General features: G+C 34.9%; 1 protein-coding gene across 1 annotated transcript in view; it reads right to left on the reverse strand.

Moving 5' to 3' along the window:
• Window positions 1-11,277: 11,277 nt before the first annotated feature.
• LOC148952448 (carboxypeptidase B-like) overlaps window positions 11,278-18,851 on the reverse strand; it is a 51,425-nt gene continuing 43,851 nt past the window's right edge. Inside the window, exons 7-9 of the mRNA XM_089089886.1 lie at window positions 17,950-18,152; window positions 14,333-14,417; window positions 11,278-11,507 (exon numbers count right to left, since the gene is read on the reverse strand). Coding sequence (XP_088946012.1) covers window positions 11,317-11,507; window positions 14,333-14,417; window positions 17,950-18,152 — 479 coding nt within the window. The 3' untranslated portion in view covers window positions 11,278-11,316. The remainder of the gene's footprint in view (window positions 11,508-14,332; window positions 14,418-17,949; window positions 18,153-18,851) is intronic.

Below are 18,851 nucleotides of genomic sequence, written 5' to 3' on the forward strand. Positions count from 1 at the left end.
ATGACTTTTTGTAAATTTAGATATTCAACTCACAATATGGTGTGCCGTTAGTAGAAACATGTCTGATTGGCCCAGAAATGGGTGTAGCTGCAGAAAGCTGTCTGACAGGTTTTATGCAATTGATACTTCATACAATCCCACTATCTACACGAACGCTTTCATTAAGGAATTTGCTTCGGTTCCAAAAAAAAGTAAAATATTTCTGGGTATGCTACATGGGCGATCCAAGCGATAAATTTGAGGCAGAAATTCATGGGTTATTATTCGCACTGCAGCACCTTTTAGAAGTTGTGAAAGATCGGGCCAATACTAAGGCCCTAATCTGTAGCATCTCCTTTGCCACAATAAATTCTATTAAAGATAGAAAAAAAGAAAACAAAAGGGTAGTGCACCTACAAAATAAAATAGAAGACGTGAAAAATGTCATAAAAGACCTGAAATTCCTTTGGTCCCCAGCCCATATTGGGATCGAAGGAAATGAAATTGCCGATTACGGTGAAATAATTGGTCGGAACCTTCTATCATTTGAAAAAATGACAACAAATGTGTTTCAGTAAGCTAACCCAAAATTCATTTGGTTGTTTTAAAGTATTAACATTTTTAAATAGTATTAACAAGAATTAACATGCTCATAGTATCAAAATAGTATTAACAGGTGTTGAAACAGTTATTTTAAATGCATCCTAACAATTGTTGGATAATTTAATAAATAGGAACTTTTGAAGGAGATAATTATTTAAGAACTTGGGAGGCAACTAAAGTAATTGTTACCTGATCGGTGGTTTGAAGAAATAAATTTATATTTTGAAATTGAAAATAAATCGTTCATTCATCTTCTGTTTTCTTCAGTTTTAGGGTTTTTCTTATCATTGACACTGGAAGACTGATACACTCCTTTCTCTACAAATTTGTTAAAATAGGCAAAAAAAAAAAAAAAAATATAAAACACTTTAATACATTCTAAGACCACACTGGCTATACATGACAAATGAATTTCAGGGAGGAAAGAAAATAACAAAATGAAAAATAAAATAAAAAAAGATGAAAAAATAAGGATTTTGTGAGCCAGTGGCGAACTAAGTTCGCCACTGGCTGACGCAAATTTTCACTCTATGAGGGTTAACATCTCAGGAAATGTAAATTCAAAAATAATCAGTGCATTTGTCATGGTCCAAGGTCTTTTTTAAAATAAGTTTTTAAACTTTCGTTTACTATATGCCGTGATTCCCTCTTTACTAGATTGCAGCTATTGCTGTACTCGATTTTTTAAAACAACCCATATGTATTATAAGGCGTAAGAAATTATAGTAAGGGGAATGTAAATTACGGAAAACAATTACGTGTCGATGTTATGACTGTCGACGTTCTGAAGGTTAACGCTTCCGACGGATTTTCGTTATGTAAACAAATTAAGAAGTTTATATAATAATAATAAATATGTAATAGTTAAGAAACAAATTTCGGCTATACATTTGCACATCAGGAGGGTGGGGGTAAAGCACAGCGTATATTAAACATATAACCTAACCTAGGTACCTGTCCCCCCTAAACCCCAAAAAACTAAAGTTTCAAAACTTTAGATGTTTTGCAAAAATCTTAGATGTTATGACGTGTCGATGTTATTACTGTCGACATTCTGACGGGTAGCGATTAAGACTGTCTATGTACTGACGTGTCGATGTTATGACTGTCAATGTCCTGACAGGTAGCAATTATGACTGTCGATGTCCTGACGCGTCAAAGTTATGAATGTCGATGTTCTGATGTGTCGATGTTCTGACGGATTGTTTGTCGATGTTATGACAGATTTTTAACGATGTCCTGACGGTAGCAGTCCTGACATGTCGGGCATGGGCACCCATAATGGGGAGGGGGGAGGGGGCGCCAGCCCTCCTGGCTGAATGACGGTGTCATATATTTGTATTAATGAAAAAAAACTTTTTCCACAGAATAAGTTTTCAAAGAAAAGTAGAGCTCTATTAAGTCAAAAATGGGCAGAAATAAAGTCAAATAATCTTCCAAGCATAAAACTACCACAAATCACCATCAACAATTAAATGAAACTCAAAACAAACAGAAATTATAATAAATAGCCGAGTCAAACTCAAAACTAGCAAAAATTAACATTACTAGGGCTGACAACCCCCATGCCTTCTCAAGATCAGAACATAACTTAGGCTTTACTGAAAAAAAACAAAAACAAAAAAACAAATGACTGTGGATTATCAGTTTGATATACCTATAAACACAAAACGAAGTGCCGATTAGACCAGGTAAGCCCCCCTAAAATTCAGCCTGTGGGTCCCCATGGTGTCGATGTCCTGACGCCTTTCCAAAACAGGCTATCCGGGTATAATGCATAGTAGAAATAGTAGCAATAGTAGTAATAGCAGTAGTAATAGTATGAAAGGAATTTTAGCGCATATCAGCCTGATGGAACTTGATTGATATTACAAAATATAATCGTATTAATTTCAAGAGCTTTTGTTAATGCATTTATTTCTGGAACTTATAATGATAGAAAAGAAATCATTAAAAACATATATATATATATATATATCGCTTTCAGTTGGGGTGCAAAGGGGACGACCTCCCAGTGCATATATCTTGTAAGATATTGCAGATATGCCTTTTGATAACCTGCTTATCCACTCAAGTTTTAATTTAGTTGAAGTTCCCTTTCAATACTTCCTGAAACTTTCATCTTAGTACTCTTAGCGTTATTAGTAGCTGCAATACAAGTCGTAGTTTAAGCAGTTGTAGCAGTGGTAGTAGTATTGGTAGTAGCGTGCAAGCTTTGCCTTTTAGTCAATTGATCTTTCCCCTTAAGCATTGCCTAAGAGTTCCAAATTAATTCCCTAATCTGTTATTGAGATTAGCCCTTTTGAACGTCTGCATGCACATATCATCTTTTGATTTAGTCCAAATTACCGGTCTAGATTCTCTAAAATTTTCAATTTCATACCCCTAGTATTAATAACACTAGCATCATGGTAGCAGTGGTAGTAGTAGGAACAGTAGTAGCAGTAGTAGCAGTAGTAGTGTTGTTATAGGAGCAGTAGTGACAGTAGCAGCCGCAGTATTAACAGCAGTAGTAGTAGTGACATGTTACCTTTTGGCCAATGGAACCTCCTTCTCATAATGTCCTGGAGGTTTCAGCTTGATACGTTAAGTCCTTCTGAAGGTATTACTGGGAGGCCCCTTTGAGAACCTGTAATTACATAGAATTTTCTGATTTTGTTCAACTTTTTCCTCAAGATTTCTTCAAATTTTAACTTCAATATCCTTAGCCTTGGAAGTCCTCGCTACAAAAGCAGTAATTGTATTGGCAGTACTGATAGTAGTAGTAGTGGTAGTAGTTGTTTTAGTATCTATAAATAATTTTTCAATTTTGACTCTTAAAAAGGGCACTAGAACTTTTGATTTCGAATCAAGCCCAAACAAAACTTTTTCACTTTTGACTCTTAAAAAAGTCACTAGAACTTCCGATTTCTAATCAAGCCCAAACAAATTAAGAGTATTAAGATGATAATACTCTCAGTCTTACAAGTAGCTGCAATTGAAGTAGCAGTTGGAGTAGTTTAGTAGCAGTAGTAGTAGTAGTAGTAGTTGTAGTAATAACAGTACAAGTAGCTGTGATGGTAGTGCTAGTAGTAGCATGCATGTATTACCTTTTGGTCAACGGATCTTCCCCCTTAAACATTCTCTGACAGTTTCAACTTAATACCTAAATCCTTTCTTGAGATGTTCCCTTTTGACAATCTGCATGCACATAGTGTGTTTTGATTTAGTTGAAATTAGCCTTCAATGTTTTGTCAAATTTTGACCTTTATGAACATAGTATTAAGTACTAGTATCATAGTAGTAGTGGTAGTAGTAGGAGCAGTAGTAGCAGTTATAGTGTTGTATTAGTAGTAGTAGCAGTAGCAGCAATAATAGCAGTAGTAATAGGTGCATGTTGTCTTTTGGTTAGTTGAACATTCTCCTCATCATGCCCCTGAATTTTAATCTTGTTATGGTAAGACATTCCAAAAATACTGCTTGTACGCCTGTATGAGTGATCTGTATGCACATAATATCTTTAAATTTAGTTAAACTTTCCCCTCAACGTTTCCTCAGATGTTCATTTCAATATCCTTTGCCATGGTAGAACTGGCTACAGAAGCAGCAGCATCAGTGGTAGTAGCAGAAGTAGTAGCTGTAGCAGGATTATTAGTGGTAGTTGCAGTAGTAGTAGCGTGCTAATATTACCTTTTTGATCATTTTCTTATCACTTCCTGAAAGTTTCAAACTAATAAATACTTAGTCAATCCTGGGTCACGCCCTTTTGACAACCCGTATGCACATATCGTGTATTGACTTAGTTCAATACTGCTCTCAACATTCTCTGAAAGGCTGAATGCCCTGAAAGACCTGAAAACGCTTCGTCCTTTTGGGGAGTAAAGGTTAAACATGCCCATCATTCTAAACAACATATACTGTATGTGAGCAATGGACACATTGCCTCACTTACATCCCTTGCTCTGGGGGCTGAGGGGGTTGACATCCCCAGAGACATTATTACTGGACCTTTCAAAAAAGCTGTACAAATAACTATAGTAAAATCTTGATTCGATGTGTTCTGGGAAATGATAGGCCTGGGGGGGGGGGGCTAGTCACCCCCAATCACTTTTGACTCTTAAAAGGTTACTAGAACCTTCTACTTCCAATGAAATGCTCCTCCTCTAATGTCAAGATGACCACCCCTTTCCATAAAAACCTTTTATGTCCCGGGGCATAGCTTAGAACCCTGGCCCCATGGCTCTGGGAGGTTTTGCAAGCCTTGAAGGCCCTGTTATATGACCTTGGGACTACTTTGAACAAAATAGCTCGCAATCACAAAATTTCTATCAGATGTATTTGGGGAAAAGGGGAGGGGGGGGGGGGGTTGCTTTCCGAACAATTTTGACTGAGCTTCTCACTAGAGCTTCTGATTTCCAATCAAATGACCCCCTTCTAAAATTTATACTACTACCCCTTCCTTGAAAACCTTATATGTTAATAATGAAAAAATATTATAACTTACATCCCTCTTCCTGAGGGATGGGGGGGGGGGGGTGTCACCGACAAAGACATAATTAGTGGATCGTTAAACTAGGCTGACAAAGTGGCTATCTCAAAATTTTGATTGGATCTGTTTAGGGAAATGATGGGTATGGGGGGTTGGTTGCCCTCCAATCACTTTAAATTCTTAAAAAAGGCAGTAGAACTATCAATTTTCAATCGAATAAGCTCCGTTAGAAGTTGCTGCGACAACTCCTTCTATACGAAGTGCTTCGGTCAGAAAAAAAATACATTGTGCCCACATCGCTCTTTCGTTAGGCAGGGCTTTGGTGTTATCTGTGATTTCCGTTCATTTTGGGTTTCATTTATTTATTAATGGTACTTTCCAAACGTAGTTTTACGCTTGGTCAGTGGGTATTATGTCATCCCCGAAAGTAAATGTACTGGACCTTCTGAATAAAATGCCATTCTCAAAATTCTGATTAAATATAATCGAAAAGGAGGGAGAGGGTAACGGAGCGAGGCTAGTCACTGTCTTATCGGTTTTGACTTGTAAAAACGGTCCAATAACTGTCGTTTTTCAATCGAATAAGCCTTCTTTGTTTGGAAAAAAGAAGTTTTTGTGTGTAACCTGATCAATTGAGATCAGTCCAGGAATCCATATTCATTATCGAATGAAAATCAGAGATCACGAACAGGATCACTACTCCAACGAAATTAATGGTACTACTCAGGGTCTCTAAAAAATACTATTACAGTACAAAAAGTGCTACCTCCCAAAAGATATACCGAAACGAGCTTTAAAGAGTACAAATTATTTGAGTACCATAGTTTCTCTTTGGCCCATTATAAAATCAAGGTTTAGTTTTCTATAGCTAGGTGCCCTCAACTGACTTCTGATATGACAGAAAAGAGCAAATTATAAGGGATGTAACTACTAGCAAGATCACCGTGCCTCTGGATGTCCACTTTAAGAGACCCATGATTTCCTAGTAGTAGTGGGGACCCTTTGGATTCTACGACAGACGCTACTCTTTTCTTTTTCACTGTTAATCAAAAAGGAGTTTAATTGCGATTCCCTAAGGGCATGACGCATGTATTATTGATTATGTACACCTGGTTGCTATATAATAGTTTTTTATCTATGCAAAGCCCTAGCAACCGATTCCAACGAGGCCATAGCAACCAATTCCAACAGGACCCTAGCAACTAGCAAGTATGATTGATTATTAATGTTTTACACACACGTTGTTGCTATATTTTAGTTTAGGGGATAATATTGTTTACTTATGCAAAGCCCTAACAATGAGTTCCGAAGGGGCCCTAGTAACCAATAAGTGTTATTTATTATTGATCTATTAGAAACAGTTTGGTTGTTACGTAATAATTTAGGGAGTGTTTTTCTTCTAGATTCCTTTTGCAAGATGTTTTCCTCTCAGGCCTTTCTTCAAGAATCCAGGCCCTAGTGACCAGTTCCCTTGACACCCTAGCAACCAATTCCAACGGGGACCCTAGCAACCAATAGGTATTATTGATTATTCATCTATTGCGCTTACCTGATTGTTACGTAATACTATAGGATATGGTTTTTTCTTCAAGAATTCTTTTTTTCAAGATATTTTCCCTCAAGACACTATTTATGTGGAGACCCCCACCCCCAATTTAACTGAGGATGACGTATTGCGCACACGTCGGGTTAACGTAATACGAGGGGACATTTTTAAGGGGACGAGGAGACTCGTACTTAAGGGGACATTTTTTCTTCACGATTAATTTTTTTTCGATTTATTTTTTCTTCCTTCAGACATTTCCTTCAAGATGATTTTTTCTTCGAGTTTTTTTTCTTCAATAATTTTTTTTCTTCCAGATGTATTTTTCTTCAAGACATTTTCTTTGAGATGGTTTTTTATTCGAGATGTTATTGTTTTTTAAGGCTTTTCATTAAGATGTTTACCCCCCTCAGTGTATTCCCCAGCCGCTTACGTAAGACGTGTTTTGATTCATTGAACCCTTATAATCTGTCATCAAAGGTTTTTTCTGGTGTAGGAATCGAGCGTAATAGCAGAGATTTCCTAATGAAGTGACGCCTTGGTCAACTGAACTGGCAAGCAGTTGTCAACATTATGTTCTCGGAAATAGATTCCATGTAATAGGCTTCCTGATCTTAATGACAATTTCCCCCTATTCCCTTTCTCTGCAAGCTATGGATCGCGTATTCCTATTCGCTAGAAAATATTTCACATGGAAGGGGGAAATCGATTACTGGAAATATGTTTAGGTCAAACATTATTGCCTTACATTTAACTCACACGTGGGTGTTATATCATAGTTATGTAAATTTAAATGAGAGTGATGGTTTGCGATACTATTGTTTATTTGGTCTATTACCCACACCCGCTCTGGAAATTGGAAACTAGCCCCCCCCCCACACACACACCCTTTTTTCCCCAAGCCCATCCGATAAAATTTTATAATAGCCATTTCATCAAAAATAGTTCAAAGGTCAGATATGAAAAATTCCTGTGTAAACAGAACCTGCCAGGGCCCGGAGGCAGGCGTTGTGAGTAATGCTCTAAGGGCATATGTAGTTCTTATGGAAGGGATGCTCGTATAAACTTCGGAGAGGCCTAATTTTATTTGAAATGGAAAGTTCTTGTTCACTTTTAAGACTCAAAAGAGATCCGAGGGCAACTAGCCCCCCCCCCTCTCCTCCACGCCCGAAATAAATCAGATACAAATTTTGAGATAGAAATTTTGTTAAAAATAGTTGAAAGTTCAGATAACAAAAAACTCCGGTGTCGACACAGCCCCCAGGGCCCGGGGGTAGGCGGTGTAAGTTATGCCCTGGGGGCATATATGGTTGATATGGAAGGGATGCTCGAATAAAGTTCCTAGAGGACTCATTTGATTGGAAATTGGTTGGCGCTTTACTGCGTCATTGGTGCTTTACTGAAAACTATATGCATCTTGAATAGTCATGGAAAGTATAAACAACATCAAATTGAATATTTGATGTGTAATCAATTTAATTGTTGAAAGATCCATCAGTTCAAAAATATATTTCACTGTAATTGTATTTTTATTTTCAATACTTTAAGAACTGAAAAGAAAATATTTGTAAAATAATCCGTTTTCAGTTAAGCTCCAATGACGCAGTAGGCTTTCGGTTTTTATTTACAGTTAGGAAAGAAGGCAGTATCCAAACACTTGTTTGTAGGGAAACTAAATTCGTCTTTAACAACTTTAAAAAGAGCTAATAAATTAAACTGAATATTTGATGTATAATAATATTAACTGCTGAAAGCTCATCAGTTCGAAATGTTACAATAATTTTAATGTTTATTTTCAATATTAAGTACAAAAAAATTATTTGTCATATAATTGGTTTTCAGTAAAGCGCCAATGACGCAATAGGTTTTAGACTTTTACAGTGAGAGAAGGAGGTCATACCCAAACTCCTGTCTGTAGTGATTTTAGTTCGTTTCAAGCTTGATGTGCATATTCAATTTTAGTTTCACTCGTTTTAAGATTTATTTATTAACTTACAGTAATGTCTATTTTATGTTTGTTTGCATGGATTGTTTATTTAATTTCTGTTCGTTTTAAGTTTCATTTATACTTCAATAGGAAAATATTTTTTTCGTTTTAAGCCTGATATTCATACTCAATCTAAGCATTACTCGCTTTAAGATCTGTTTATTTATTTATATTATTACTTGCTGTATGTTTTTGCTATGATTTTTTATTTAATTTCTGTTCGTTTTGGGTTTCATTTATTCTTTAATAGTAATTTCTGGTCGTTTTGAGTTTGCATTTTAAAAGGTATTTGTATCTACTGAGCTCAAGTTTAAAATGGCCTTTACTTTTCTTTGAAAAACTTGTTTTTCGGAAAGTTTTTTTTAATTAATATTTTGTAATATCAATCAAGTTCCATCAGGCTGATTTGCGCTAAAATTTCTCTCATACTACTACTACTGTTATTACTACTACTACTACTATTTCTACTATGCATTATACCCTGATAGCCTGTTTTGGGAAGGCGTCAGGACATCGACACTTCAGGACCACTACCGTCAGGACATCGACAAAATCCGTCATAACATTAGCAAGCAATCTGTCAGAACTTCGACATGTCAGGACATCGACAGTCACAATCGCTACCCGTCAGGACATTAACAGTCATAACATCGACAAGTTAGTTCATCGACAGTCACAAGCGCTACCCGTCAGAACTTCAACAGTCATAACATCGACACGTCATAGCATCAAATTTTTTTTCATAACGTAAATCCGTCAGAACCACTAACCGTCATAACGTCGACAGTCATAACATCGACACGTCATAGCATCAAAATTTTTTTCATAACATAAATCCGTCAGAACCACCAACCGTCATAACGTCGACAGTCGTAACATCGACACATCATAATATCAAAAATTTTTTCATAACATCTAAAGTTTTAAAACTTAAGTTTTTGGGGGTTTAGGGGCGAAAGGTACCTAGGTTAGGCTACATATTCAATATATGCTTTGCTTTACCCCCACCCCCCTGATTTTAAAATATATAGCCTAAATTTGTTTCTAAAATATTATATACTTATTACTATTATATAAACTTCTAAATTTTTTTACATAACGAAAATCCGTCTGAACCACTAACCTTCAGAACGTCGACAGTCACAACATCGACAGTTCATAACATCTAGAAATGTTTAGACTTAATGACGTGTCGATGTTAGGACTGTCGACGTTCTGACGGGTAGCGATTGTGATTGTCGATGAACTGACGTGTCGATGTTATGACTGTCAACGTTCTGACGGGTAGCGATTGTGATTGTCGATGAACTGACGTGTCGATGTTATGACTGTTGATGTTCTGACGGGTAGCGATTGTGACAGTCGATGAACTGACGTGTTGATGTTATGACTGTCGATGTTCTAACGTGTAGCGATTCTGACAGTCGCTGTCCTGACGTGTCGATGTTATGACTGTCGATGTCCTGACGTGTCGAAGTTATGACTGTGGATCTCCTGAAGTGTTGATGTTATGACTGTCGATGTCCTGACGTGTCGATGTTGTGAAGGATTTTCCTTGTCGACGAAATGACGTTTAGGGCTTGTGACGGTTAGATGAAACGGTAGCACCCCTCTGTTTTTCGTAATTTACGTTCCTCTTGCTATGATTTCATACGCCTTATAATACATATGGGTCGTTTTAAAAAACGAGTACAGCAATAGCTGCAATCTAGTAAGAGGGAATCACGGCATATAGTAAACGAAAGTTTAAAAACGCATTTAAAAAAAAACCCTGGACCATGACAAACTCATTGATTATTTTTGAAGTTACATTTCCTGATATGTTGACCCCCATAGAGTGAAAAGTAAAATTCTATGGAACAGATGATAGAATGTCTTCCATTTTAGGCTAAAAATTACCATGCATTAAAGGACTGGAGATCCCACTCTGAGACCCACTGAGAGTACAAGGCTGTAATTTACGCTTGGCTTCAAGTTGTTGAAACAGGTTTTAAACTTTTCGGTTACTAAGGGCTAGAGTTCGCTCTTTACTAGGTTGCGGCGGGCAGCCATGAAAAGCTACATAGTTATGAAAACGTACAAGATTTGGAACTCAATTTGATACCATAGTTTTTATTTTTAGCTTAGGATTTGAAGAATATCCTTGTGGGTGTGAGGGGGCCTTCTTCCCTCACCCTCTCTAATGGATGTTTGTAACATTGATTTCTTTTCTTAATTTTTATCGTTCTTTTATTGTTCAGAAGAGATTAAGGCCTAAATAAACCGAAAAGATTTCATGTTGGCTGTTTGCTTCAGAAAGATTCAATTTCTTTAAATTGTCTTTAACAAATCTTATCTTTTTTTTATCTCTGTTGTTTTAATCTTTTATCCATTTTGTTGTCTGTCAAAATATTATTAAGTTGGAAAATCATTAAAAAAATAATTAAACAAAAATTTTTGCATTTGAAAAGATAATGACAGAATTTGCGCACAAATACTCTTAAAACTATCCACAAAAAAACTTGTCAATTAATTTCTGGAAAGCTCTGTTAGTGTTATCGCTGTAAAACTCAACAGCAAACAAAATTCACCAGAAATGTAAATGTTTTCTATTTTTATTTTTATTTTTTATAGCTTATTTTAACAGTTTCGTAGAGAAAGAAGTATATCAGTCTTCCAGTGTCAATGATAGGAAAAAAAAACTAAAAATGAAGAAAAGATGAATTAACGATTTATTTTCAATTTGAAAATTAAAATTTATTTCTTTAAACCACCGATGAAGTTACCAACTACTTTAATTGCCTCCCAAGTTTCAACGGCAGTAGGGATAATGAGTCTAGCTGGCAGCTGGAAACCATAGAAGCCAGTATCTCTTAATTCAAGCGTATATGAGTATTTTACACCAGCACCTCCTTTGGCCCAATCGTCAGATCCACCAGTAGCCATGTCTAAAAATAAAAAACAAATACCAAACCATATTTTCTTAAGTAATAATCGCCGTCAAAAGTTCCTATTTCTTAAATTATCTAACAATTGTTAGGATGAATTTAAAATAACTGTGTTAGCACCTGCTAAGACTATTTTGATACTTTGAGCATGTAAATACTTGTTAATACTAGTTTAAAATGTTAAAACTTTAAAAGAACCAAATGAATTTTGGGTTAGCTTACTGAAACACATTTGTTGTCATTTTTCCAGATCCACACCATAGTCACATCTATTGATAATAAAACTATGATGTAGAAATAAAATATTTTTTCTTGATTTCAAAGTGACCCTTGTACTACAGAAGCGGAAAATGGAAACTGCAAGAAACTGGTTTGGAAAGTTTATATCAACATTAAGTATTGAAAAGCCTTAACGACTTTTTGAAATAAACTGAACCAGTTTTCAGACACAAGTTGTCCCAATAAAGACTAATTTGTATCATCGAACCACTAGGTTCAGAATCGTACCGCGTTTACAATGCTGGTATTGTCTACTAATACACTGTTGTTTTTTTTTATATTTTATTATACTTTATTATTCCTAAAGATAAAAATTTTGAATTTTATTTGATTTTAAATATTTCAAAATCAAAATTTTGAACTTGAAAGATTTTCGAATCTTTTGTCTTGTCTTATTTTAAAAAATTATGCCTAAAATACCCAATTTAATCGGTCAGTAATAAAGATTACGCCTGAAACTTGAACATAGCTCAACTCCAAAAATTAAGCACGAGATACGCTACCAGTGCTGTAATCGTGCATAATTTAATTTTGTCCAAAAGTCTGGCTATACTTTAGCGCTGATATAATTGCTGCACGGATTTCTTTTGTGAGGATTTCTTTAATGATAGTATCAAATTTTTACTCATCCTTTGCAATAATGGAATACCTAGAAATTTGGTTTTTTTTTTGCTATTCTTCGAAATTATATGGTTCGGATGCCAAAAAAAATGCACTTGTGGCTGTCGGAAGATTTGGCAGCGATACAATGATACTACATTTCCCCAAGTTATTCATTCTCTGCACTCAACATTCACCTCTAAACCTATCTTATTTTCTCCGCAAAATGTCATTCCGTTTCATAGTTAATTCTCTGAACAAATGTAAATAATGAATCATTAATTTACTATAGGATTAAAGAAAGGACTTGAAATCTTTGTGGATTTCTTAGGGTTTATTTAAGCAAAATGTTTAAAACAAGTCGCACAGAGGAGGAAAGCTTAAAGCAAAAAATATCTGTGGTGACCACTGAAAACCTGCATTTATTTTCAAATTGTTGTGGAGAACAGTAAAACTTCACAAACGGAAAGTAGAACTTGGAGTTGCAGTGTTTTCAGGGACCAGGAATTCTGAACCTACGATGTCCCTTACTATTATTTTGGGACCAAAGCAAGGATATCTGGAACAGTTGTGCAAAAATGAATCGAAGTGATTTTTACAAAAAAAGGCAAATGAGTACTATCATTACAATTTATATTCGACATCTAAGACCTTAGATGTCAACCTTAGAAGACGTTAGATGTTCTTAAGATCTTGTCGTCATGCACAAAAAGAAGGCCGACCTAGTTTTTAATCTATTATGAATGTAACATATTCCTGTAAAAGCCTATTTGACATTTTCTGTTCTCGACTATTTAAGAAACCGCCAGGAAAACTCAGGGCATTTTGTCTACCACACCAGTGGGATGTCAAAATACAGCCCAAAAATTAGTCTTCCTTTGACTTTTTTCTATTCTCAACTGTTTAAGAAACCACCAGGAAAACTCAGGGCATTTTGTCTACCAGACCAGTGGGATGTCAAAGTACAGCCCAAAAATTAGTCTTCCTTTGACTTTTTCTATTCTCAACTATCTAAGAAACTACCAGGAAAACTCGGGGCATTTTGTCTACTAGACTAGTGGGATGTCAAAATACAGCCCAAAAATTAAACCTTTGACTTTTTCTTCTGAAGTTTAGGCTATGGTAATCCAAAAGACATTATAGCACAACAGTAAATTATTTTACTGAGTGTTAACTTGATACTACTGATAAAAAACGATAAAGCAAATACAGGTAGATCATCTACGTCAAATATTATATACGAATCTTTTTTCTTATAAGAAAAGCAACCATTAAAAATATCATGGCTGAACTCACAATAAACAATAGCTAGTTGTCTTATCTGCCATTTTGTTATCCGTAGCAGTATTAATACTTTCTATGGGGATATTTAAGTTCTTGGGGCTATTTAAAAATAAGAAACACCAGGGAAATCTAGTTTTTTATCTACCACATGATTGGAATTTCAATTTATAACCTAAAAATAAATCTTAACTTTATTTATTCTAAAGTTTAGACAGCGGTAATTCAAAAGATGTTATGTTACAAGACGTAAATTCTTGAAGAGAACCGAAAAGCAAACAGATTTTTGGGGGTTTTACAGTTTTTAATGACGAGTATTTAATTGAATAAACAAGCTTTTTTAAGGATCGAAGATACGGCAAAATAATTTTAAGTAAATTATTCAATTTACTAAATACATTTATGACTGTGAAAAAAAATGTATTTTGACAAAAATAGTACATAATATGATACAGGAGTGTGGATTGAACCCATTGATAGAGCATACAAATAATATTGGTATATATTGGTTTGGCAAAAAATGGCACATAAAACCTCTTGAATTAGCGCAGCTGATTTATTAAATGAAGATGATAAAACATCCTCTGAATGATTTATCTGTCCAGTCAATTCTTATACACTGTTCATGATGGTATCAAAATAACAACAACAGCAGAATTACTTACATAGAGCATTTGTAGAAGTTTCAATGGTATAGCGGGTACCTTCAACGGCTGTAAGGGCATTGACGGCGTCACTAGCAAGCGCAAACTAAAAATAATAATAATAACATTTTATTGGTAATCTAGGTTATAAGATTTTAAATATACAACGCATAACAAATTTAAAAGATATTATTCAGTCAATTTTAAAGAGAGGATAACGCGATCACCTCCCCCCCCCTCCATACCCAAAATCACAAAATTTTTATAATTTATTCTCCAAATTTGAATGTTCTCTCTACAGTTGGTCCAGCTTTACGGAGGTTTACAAATTTGGAATCCCTTAAATCTCACTCTCTACCCCTCCCCCCTAAAAAAGAAATTCTATTTATGTAGGATACATAGAATATTTAAGAAACACATAGAATATATAGTGATAAAAGCAAAGTAAGAGCTAAACTTCATATTACACAAAACTATTTTAATGATTCTTAAGTATGCATCAGCTATTAGAAAGAAAGAGAGGTTGATCATTTTGTAGGTGGGGGGAAACAGATGCCCTAGAGAGTGAATTTTAAAGCCTAAGCATCTTAACTGTCATTGAACCTTCTAATAAATATAGATAGATTTTAAGGGAAGGGGTGAGGTAGAATTGGTATTTAATCCCTCTTGAGCTCCACAAACATTTCTGGTCTACGGATTTATTATTAGTGATGGGAGAGGGAAGGAGGTAATAGCTCTCGCTATAGCGACAAACTTTTTCTATATAACATAAAATATTACATGCATAGGTCTAACGGTAAAAGGATGAAAAAGGCAAGACAGGGCATCATGAGCCTTGCTAGGAAATTTCATAGATTAGGGGTGGGAATTTTGGGGTAGCAAAATATACTAGAAGCTTTGTTTTCAGCGATTTTTAATGGTAATGTTTCTCCTTTCCTTTTTATAAGTAATTTTTCATGTATTTAAACATATATATACAATGTACTTAAGCATAAGAGAACCCTATTGTAGAAGTTACGATGGCTTGAGCTGCACAGAAGATGAAAAGTCACCCAGATTTTCAATCCATGCGAACAATAATGCCCTCTCTGTTCACCTGAAATACTGTAGCAAAAGCACTATTAAGAACTTAGACATCAAAACTACTATTCATCGGAAATCTTGACTAAATATTCAAATTGTCCTAAATAAGAACAACTAATGAAACACAAGGGCTGTTGAATTGGTATCGCAAACTTTCTGAAAGCACTAAGAACTTTCGCATAACGACCGAGGTGCTGAGGAAGGGGTGGCCTCCCTCCTATACGGAATTCATTTTAAGTTTTAATGTCACTTCTTACTTTCAGTTGAAAAAAAAACTTTTCTTTTAATTTATCCCATAGGATTTGGTTTTTATTACTTATTTGTTTTAATTTTTATTTTGTGTTTTTCGGAGGAGCTGGGAGTTGAGTGATCATAGCAGGGTAAGTTAAATCTTAAAGAAATTAATTTGCTTGCTTATTTGAAATAAAGAGTTCTATTCATCTTTATCTTTCTTGATTCTTGCTTGGAGTTCGGCTCAATGTTACTAAAATAAAATTAAAAAAAAAACACCCTTTAAAGGCACTTTAGATTTTTTTGATAACAGGGAGTTTTGTCAATTTTAAATTTGCTTGTTTCTTACTTATAGTTAGGATCTATATTACTTGATTTAAAATTGGGAATAAGGAATTCTCTCAATTTCAGACTTGCTTGGTTTTGAGTTAGAGTTTGACTCCATGAATTTGAGGTCCAATTGACACCCAACACTCCTAGCAAGTTTACACTCAATCTCCCAAACGGTTCGTGGGAATGGTGGACGTGCAAAGCGTCTTATGATTTATCTTCAAATGAAAAGAACTAATTTAGAACTCGGGAGAGGGCTCATTTGATTAAAAATTTAAAATTGTACTGTTGTTGTTAAAGGCCGAAAGCTACTTAAGGGCAGTCAAATTCCCTCTCGGTTCTTTTTCTGCCATCTGGCCTTCCTCTAACTACAGTGTTAACCTTTAACTTACTCTTTTGTATTAACTCTACCATCCAAAACCCTGTGAATTAAACCCAATAAAAATGTAAAATTAAATGCTGTAGGATATTCTATCCCCATATTCTGTCTATGTTTTGGAAGATTGGAAGAATCTTCCAATCTTCCAGGATTTTGCAGGGGGGATTTTCTTTTTTAGAGAAATTTTCAAGGGGTATTCATCATAGAAGGAGATTTTCTGGGGGTGACTTTCTGCGGAGGAATTTTGCCGGGGGTAAATTTCGCTGGAAGGGGGATTTTCCGGGGGGATAAGCCTAGTAACTTTTTTTTTAGTGTCTGTTAGGACTAAAAGATCTACAGTAGCCATGAAATATTTATTCAACTTGAAAAATTATGATATCTAAAAACAAGAATTTTATAAATAAATAAGAAAACATTAATTAGAATTTCTGAAAATTTAAAGTTACTATCATTGTAGCCATCAGACAACGGAATGGGCATCATACATTTTTTCAGCTCTGTTTAACTGACGTATTTTACGAGGACTATTTAAGTATACGCTCTGTCAGAGGCATGAAATCAGAACAATGTAGAGGGGCCCCCGGGAGAATGGGATTTTTAAATGAAATTATAAAGAAAATACCAAGAAGGTATTTTCTCAAAATCCAGAGAGAGGAGGATACTTTTTTGTGCTTTTTTGTCAATAAAAATAACAAAAATATTTTGTTTTAAATCTGGTGGGTAATTTCTCTCTCCACTTTTTATTGGCATCCCTTCACTTTGCTAGGTACAAAAGGACAAAATTTTAATTTAAAAATTTTTTGTTCAGAATATTATTATTTTGAATGTTCTGCAACACTTGCAAAATGTTTTTCTACTATATTCATTATCTAGCTCTGAACCAGGGATATTTATGCTTCTTGTCAAACGTTGGTTATTACTTGCCTTATTTTCCTGAAATATTCAACTATTGATCAAAAAGAATAGCATATCAAATTTAATTGAGAAATTACAAGGAGAGGAGCATCATAAACAAGATTATAAAAAAGCTTATAGAAAATAGTGGAAACTTAAAATTACCTTGCCGAAAAAAGACTATGAACAAATATACAAGCAGCTGAATTTTGTAAAAACTAAAAACCTATGAGGATAAAAAATAAAAGAAAGCAAACTAAAACAAAATAAGGTACTTTCCCATTATGTGGACACCTCTAAAAAGTTAAGTTTGGTTAATGCTAATGAAATAAAATAAAATTTAATGAATATATAGTATTTTATAAACAAATTTGGGTTTTATGTATACACATTAGGGGGTGGGGGGTGTAAAGCATAGCATATATTAAGGACGTAACCTAACCTTACCTAGATACCTTTCCCTCCCCTACACCCCAAAAAATAACAGTTTAAATATAGTTCCCCGAGTGGGAAACCCCTAAATACTTGTTTATACAACATCAGATAGCGTCAAATCGTTGCTTTTGTCGAGTGGACACCTCGGGTTTTCGTGACTGGTTTTTAGAGGTGTCCACACAATGGGAAAGTACCCAAAATAATAACGATTCACAAGCTACTAAATTCAAAGGTCCCAGCTTTTTCTGACATTTTTTTGTATAAACAACTTGGGCTCAGTACTTACCAATTCAGGGTAATCTTCAGGATAATCGCTAGTCCAGCCCCATGGCGTAAGCCAGTACTGACCATAACTGTGGACGGTCAAGTATGCTTGGATTTGATCGGCGTTTGCTAAAATAACGTCACGAACCACTTGGGATTCAACCTCGGAAAACGGGGCACCCCCGTGGTAAGTGTCATAGCATCCATAGCCACTTGAGCCACCCTCTGTAGAAAGTATTGGTCATGAAAGTCAGTTATTCATTGTGTTTTGTATAACATTGGCATATATATATATATATATATATATATATATATATATATATATATATATATATATATATATATATATAACTGCAATGTGTTTCCTTACTCATAGTACTGCAGATGGTGAAAATCTGGCTGTTTGAACTGGTGAAGCGGAAAGTTGCAGAGACATGTGTATCTTGAAAAATTTGAAAACATTTGGAATTTAAATTTAAGGAAAAAGACTGCCATAGGTAGTTATGTAGCTTTTGGTAGTAACTAGTCAAACTAAAAAAAAAAAAAAAAAAAAAAAAAAAAAAAAAAAAAAAAATCTGGATGAAAAATCAGCCAAAAATCAACAAATTGCTTGAATGTTTTCGGAAATTAAGCGTTGACAGATTTAACTTTATTATTTTTGCTTACTTGTTCTCATGGTTTAATGTGACAACGGTGACGTAAACAGGGTACTGTCTTAACAAATTCATAACTTTGAATTAACCAAAAGAAAAAATCATAGAAAGCTATGGTTTTCAGGTATGGAAAAACATAAAGCGGGGCTAGGGGACAAACATTTTTTATGTTGCTGTGCTTGGCACCTTAAGTAGTTTTCGTCATACCGGCCAAAACAATTGTGGCCGGTGTTGCTTTGTAGAACACGACAACACCTAGTTGACCATCACT

This window comes from Artemia sp. Qi Xiang Cuo, chromosome 5, assembly GCF_049724085.1.
Source record: "Artemia sp. Qi Xiang Cuo chromosome 5, ASM4972408v1, whole genome shotgun sequence".
Lineage (NCBI taxonomy): Eukaryota > Metazoa > Arthropoda > Branchiopoda > Anostraca > Artemiidae > Artemia > Artemia sp. Qi Xiang Cuo.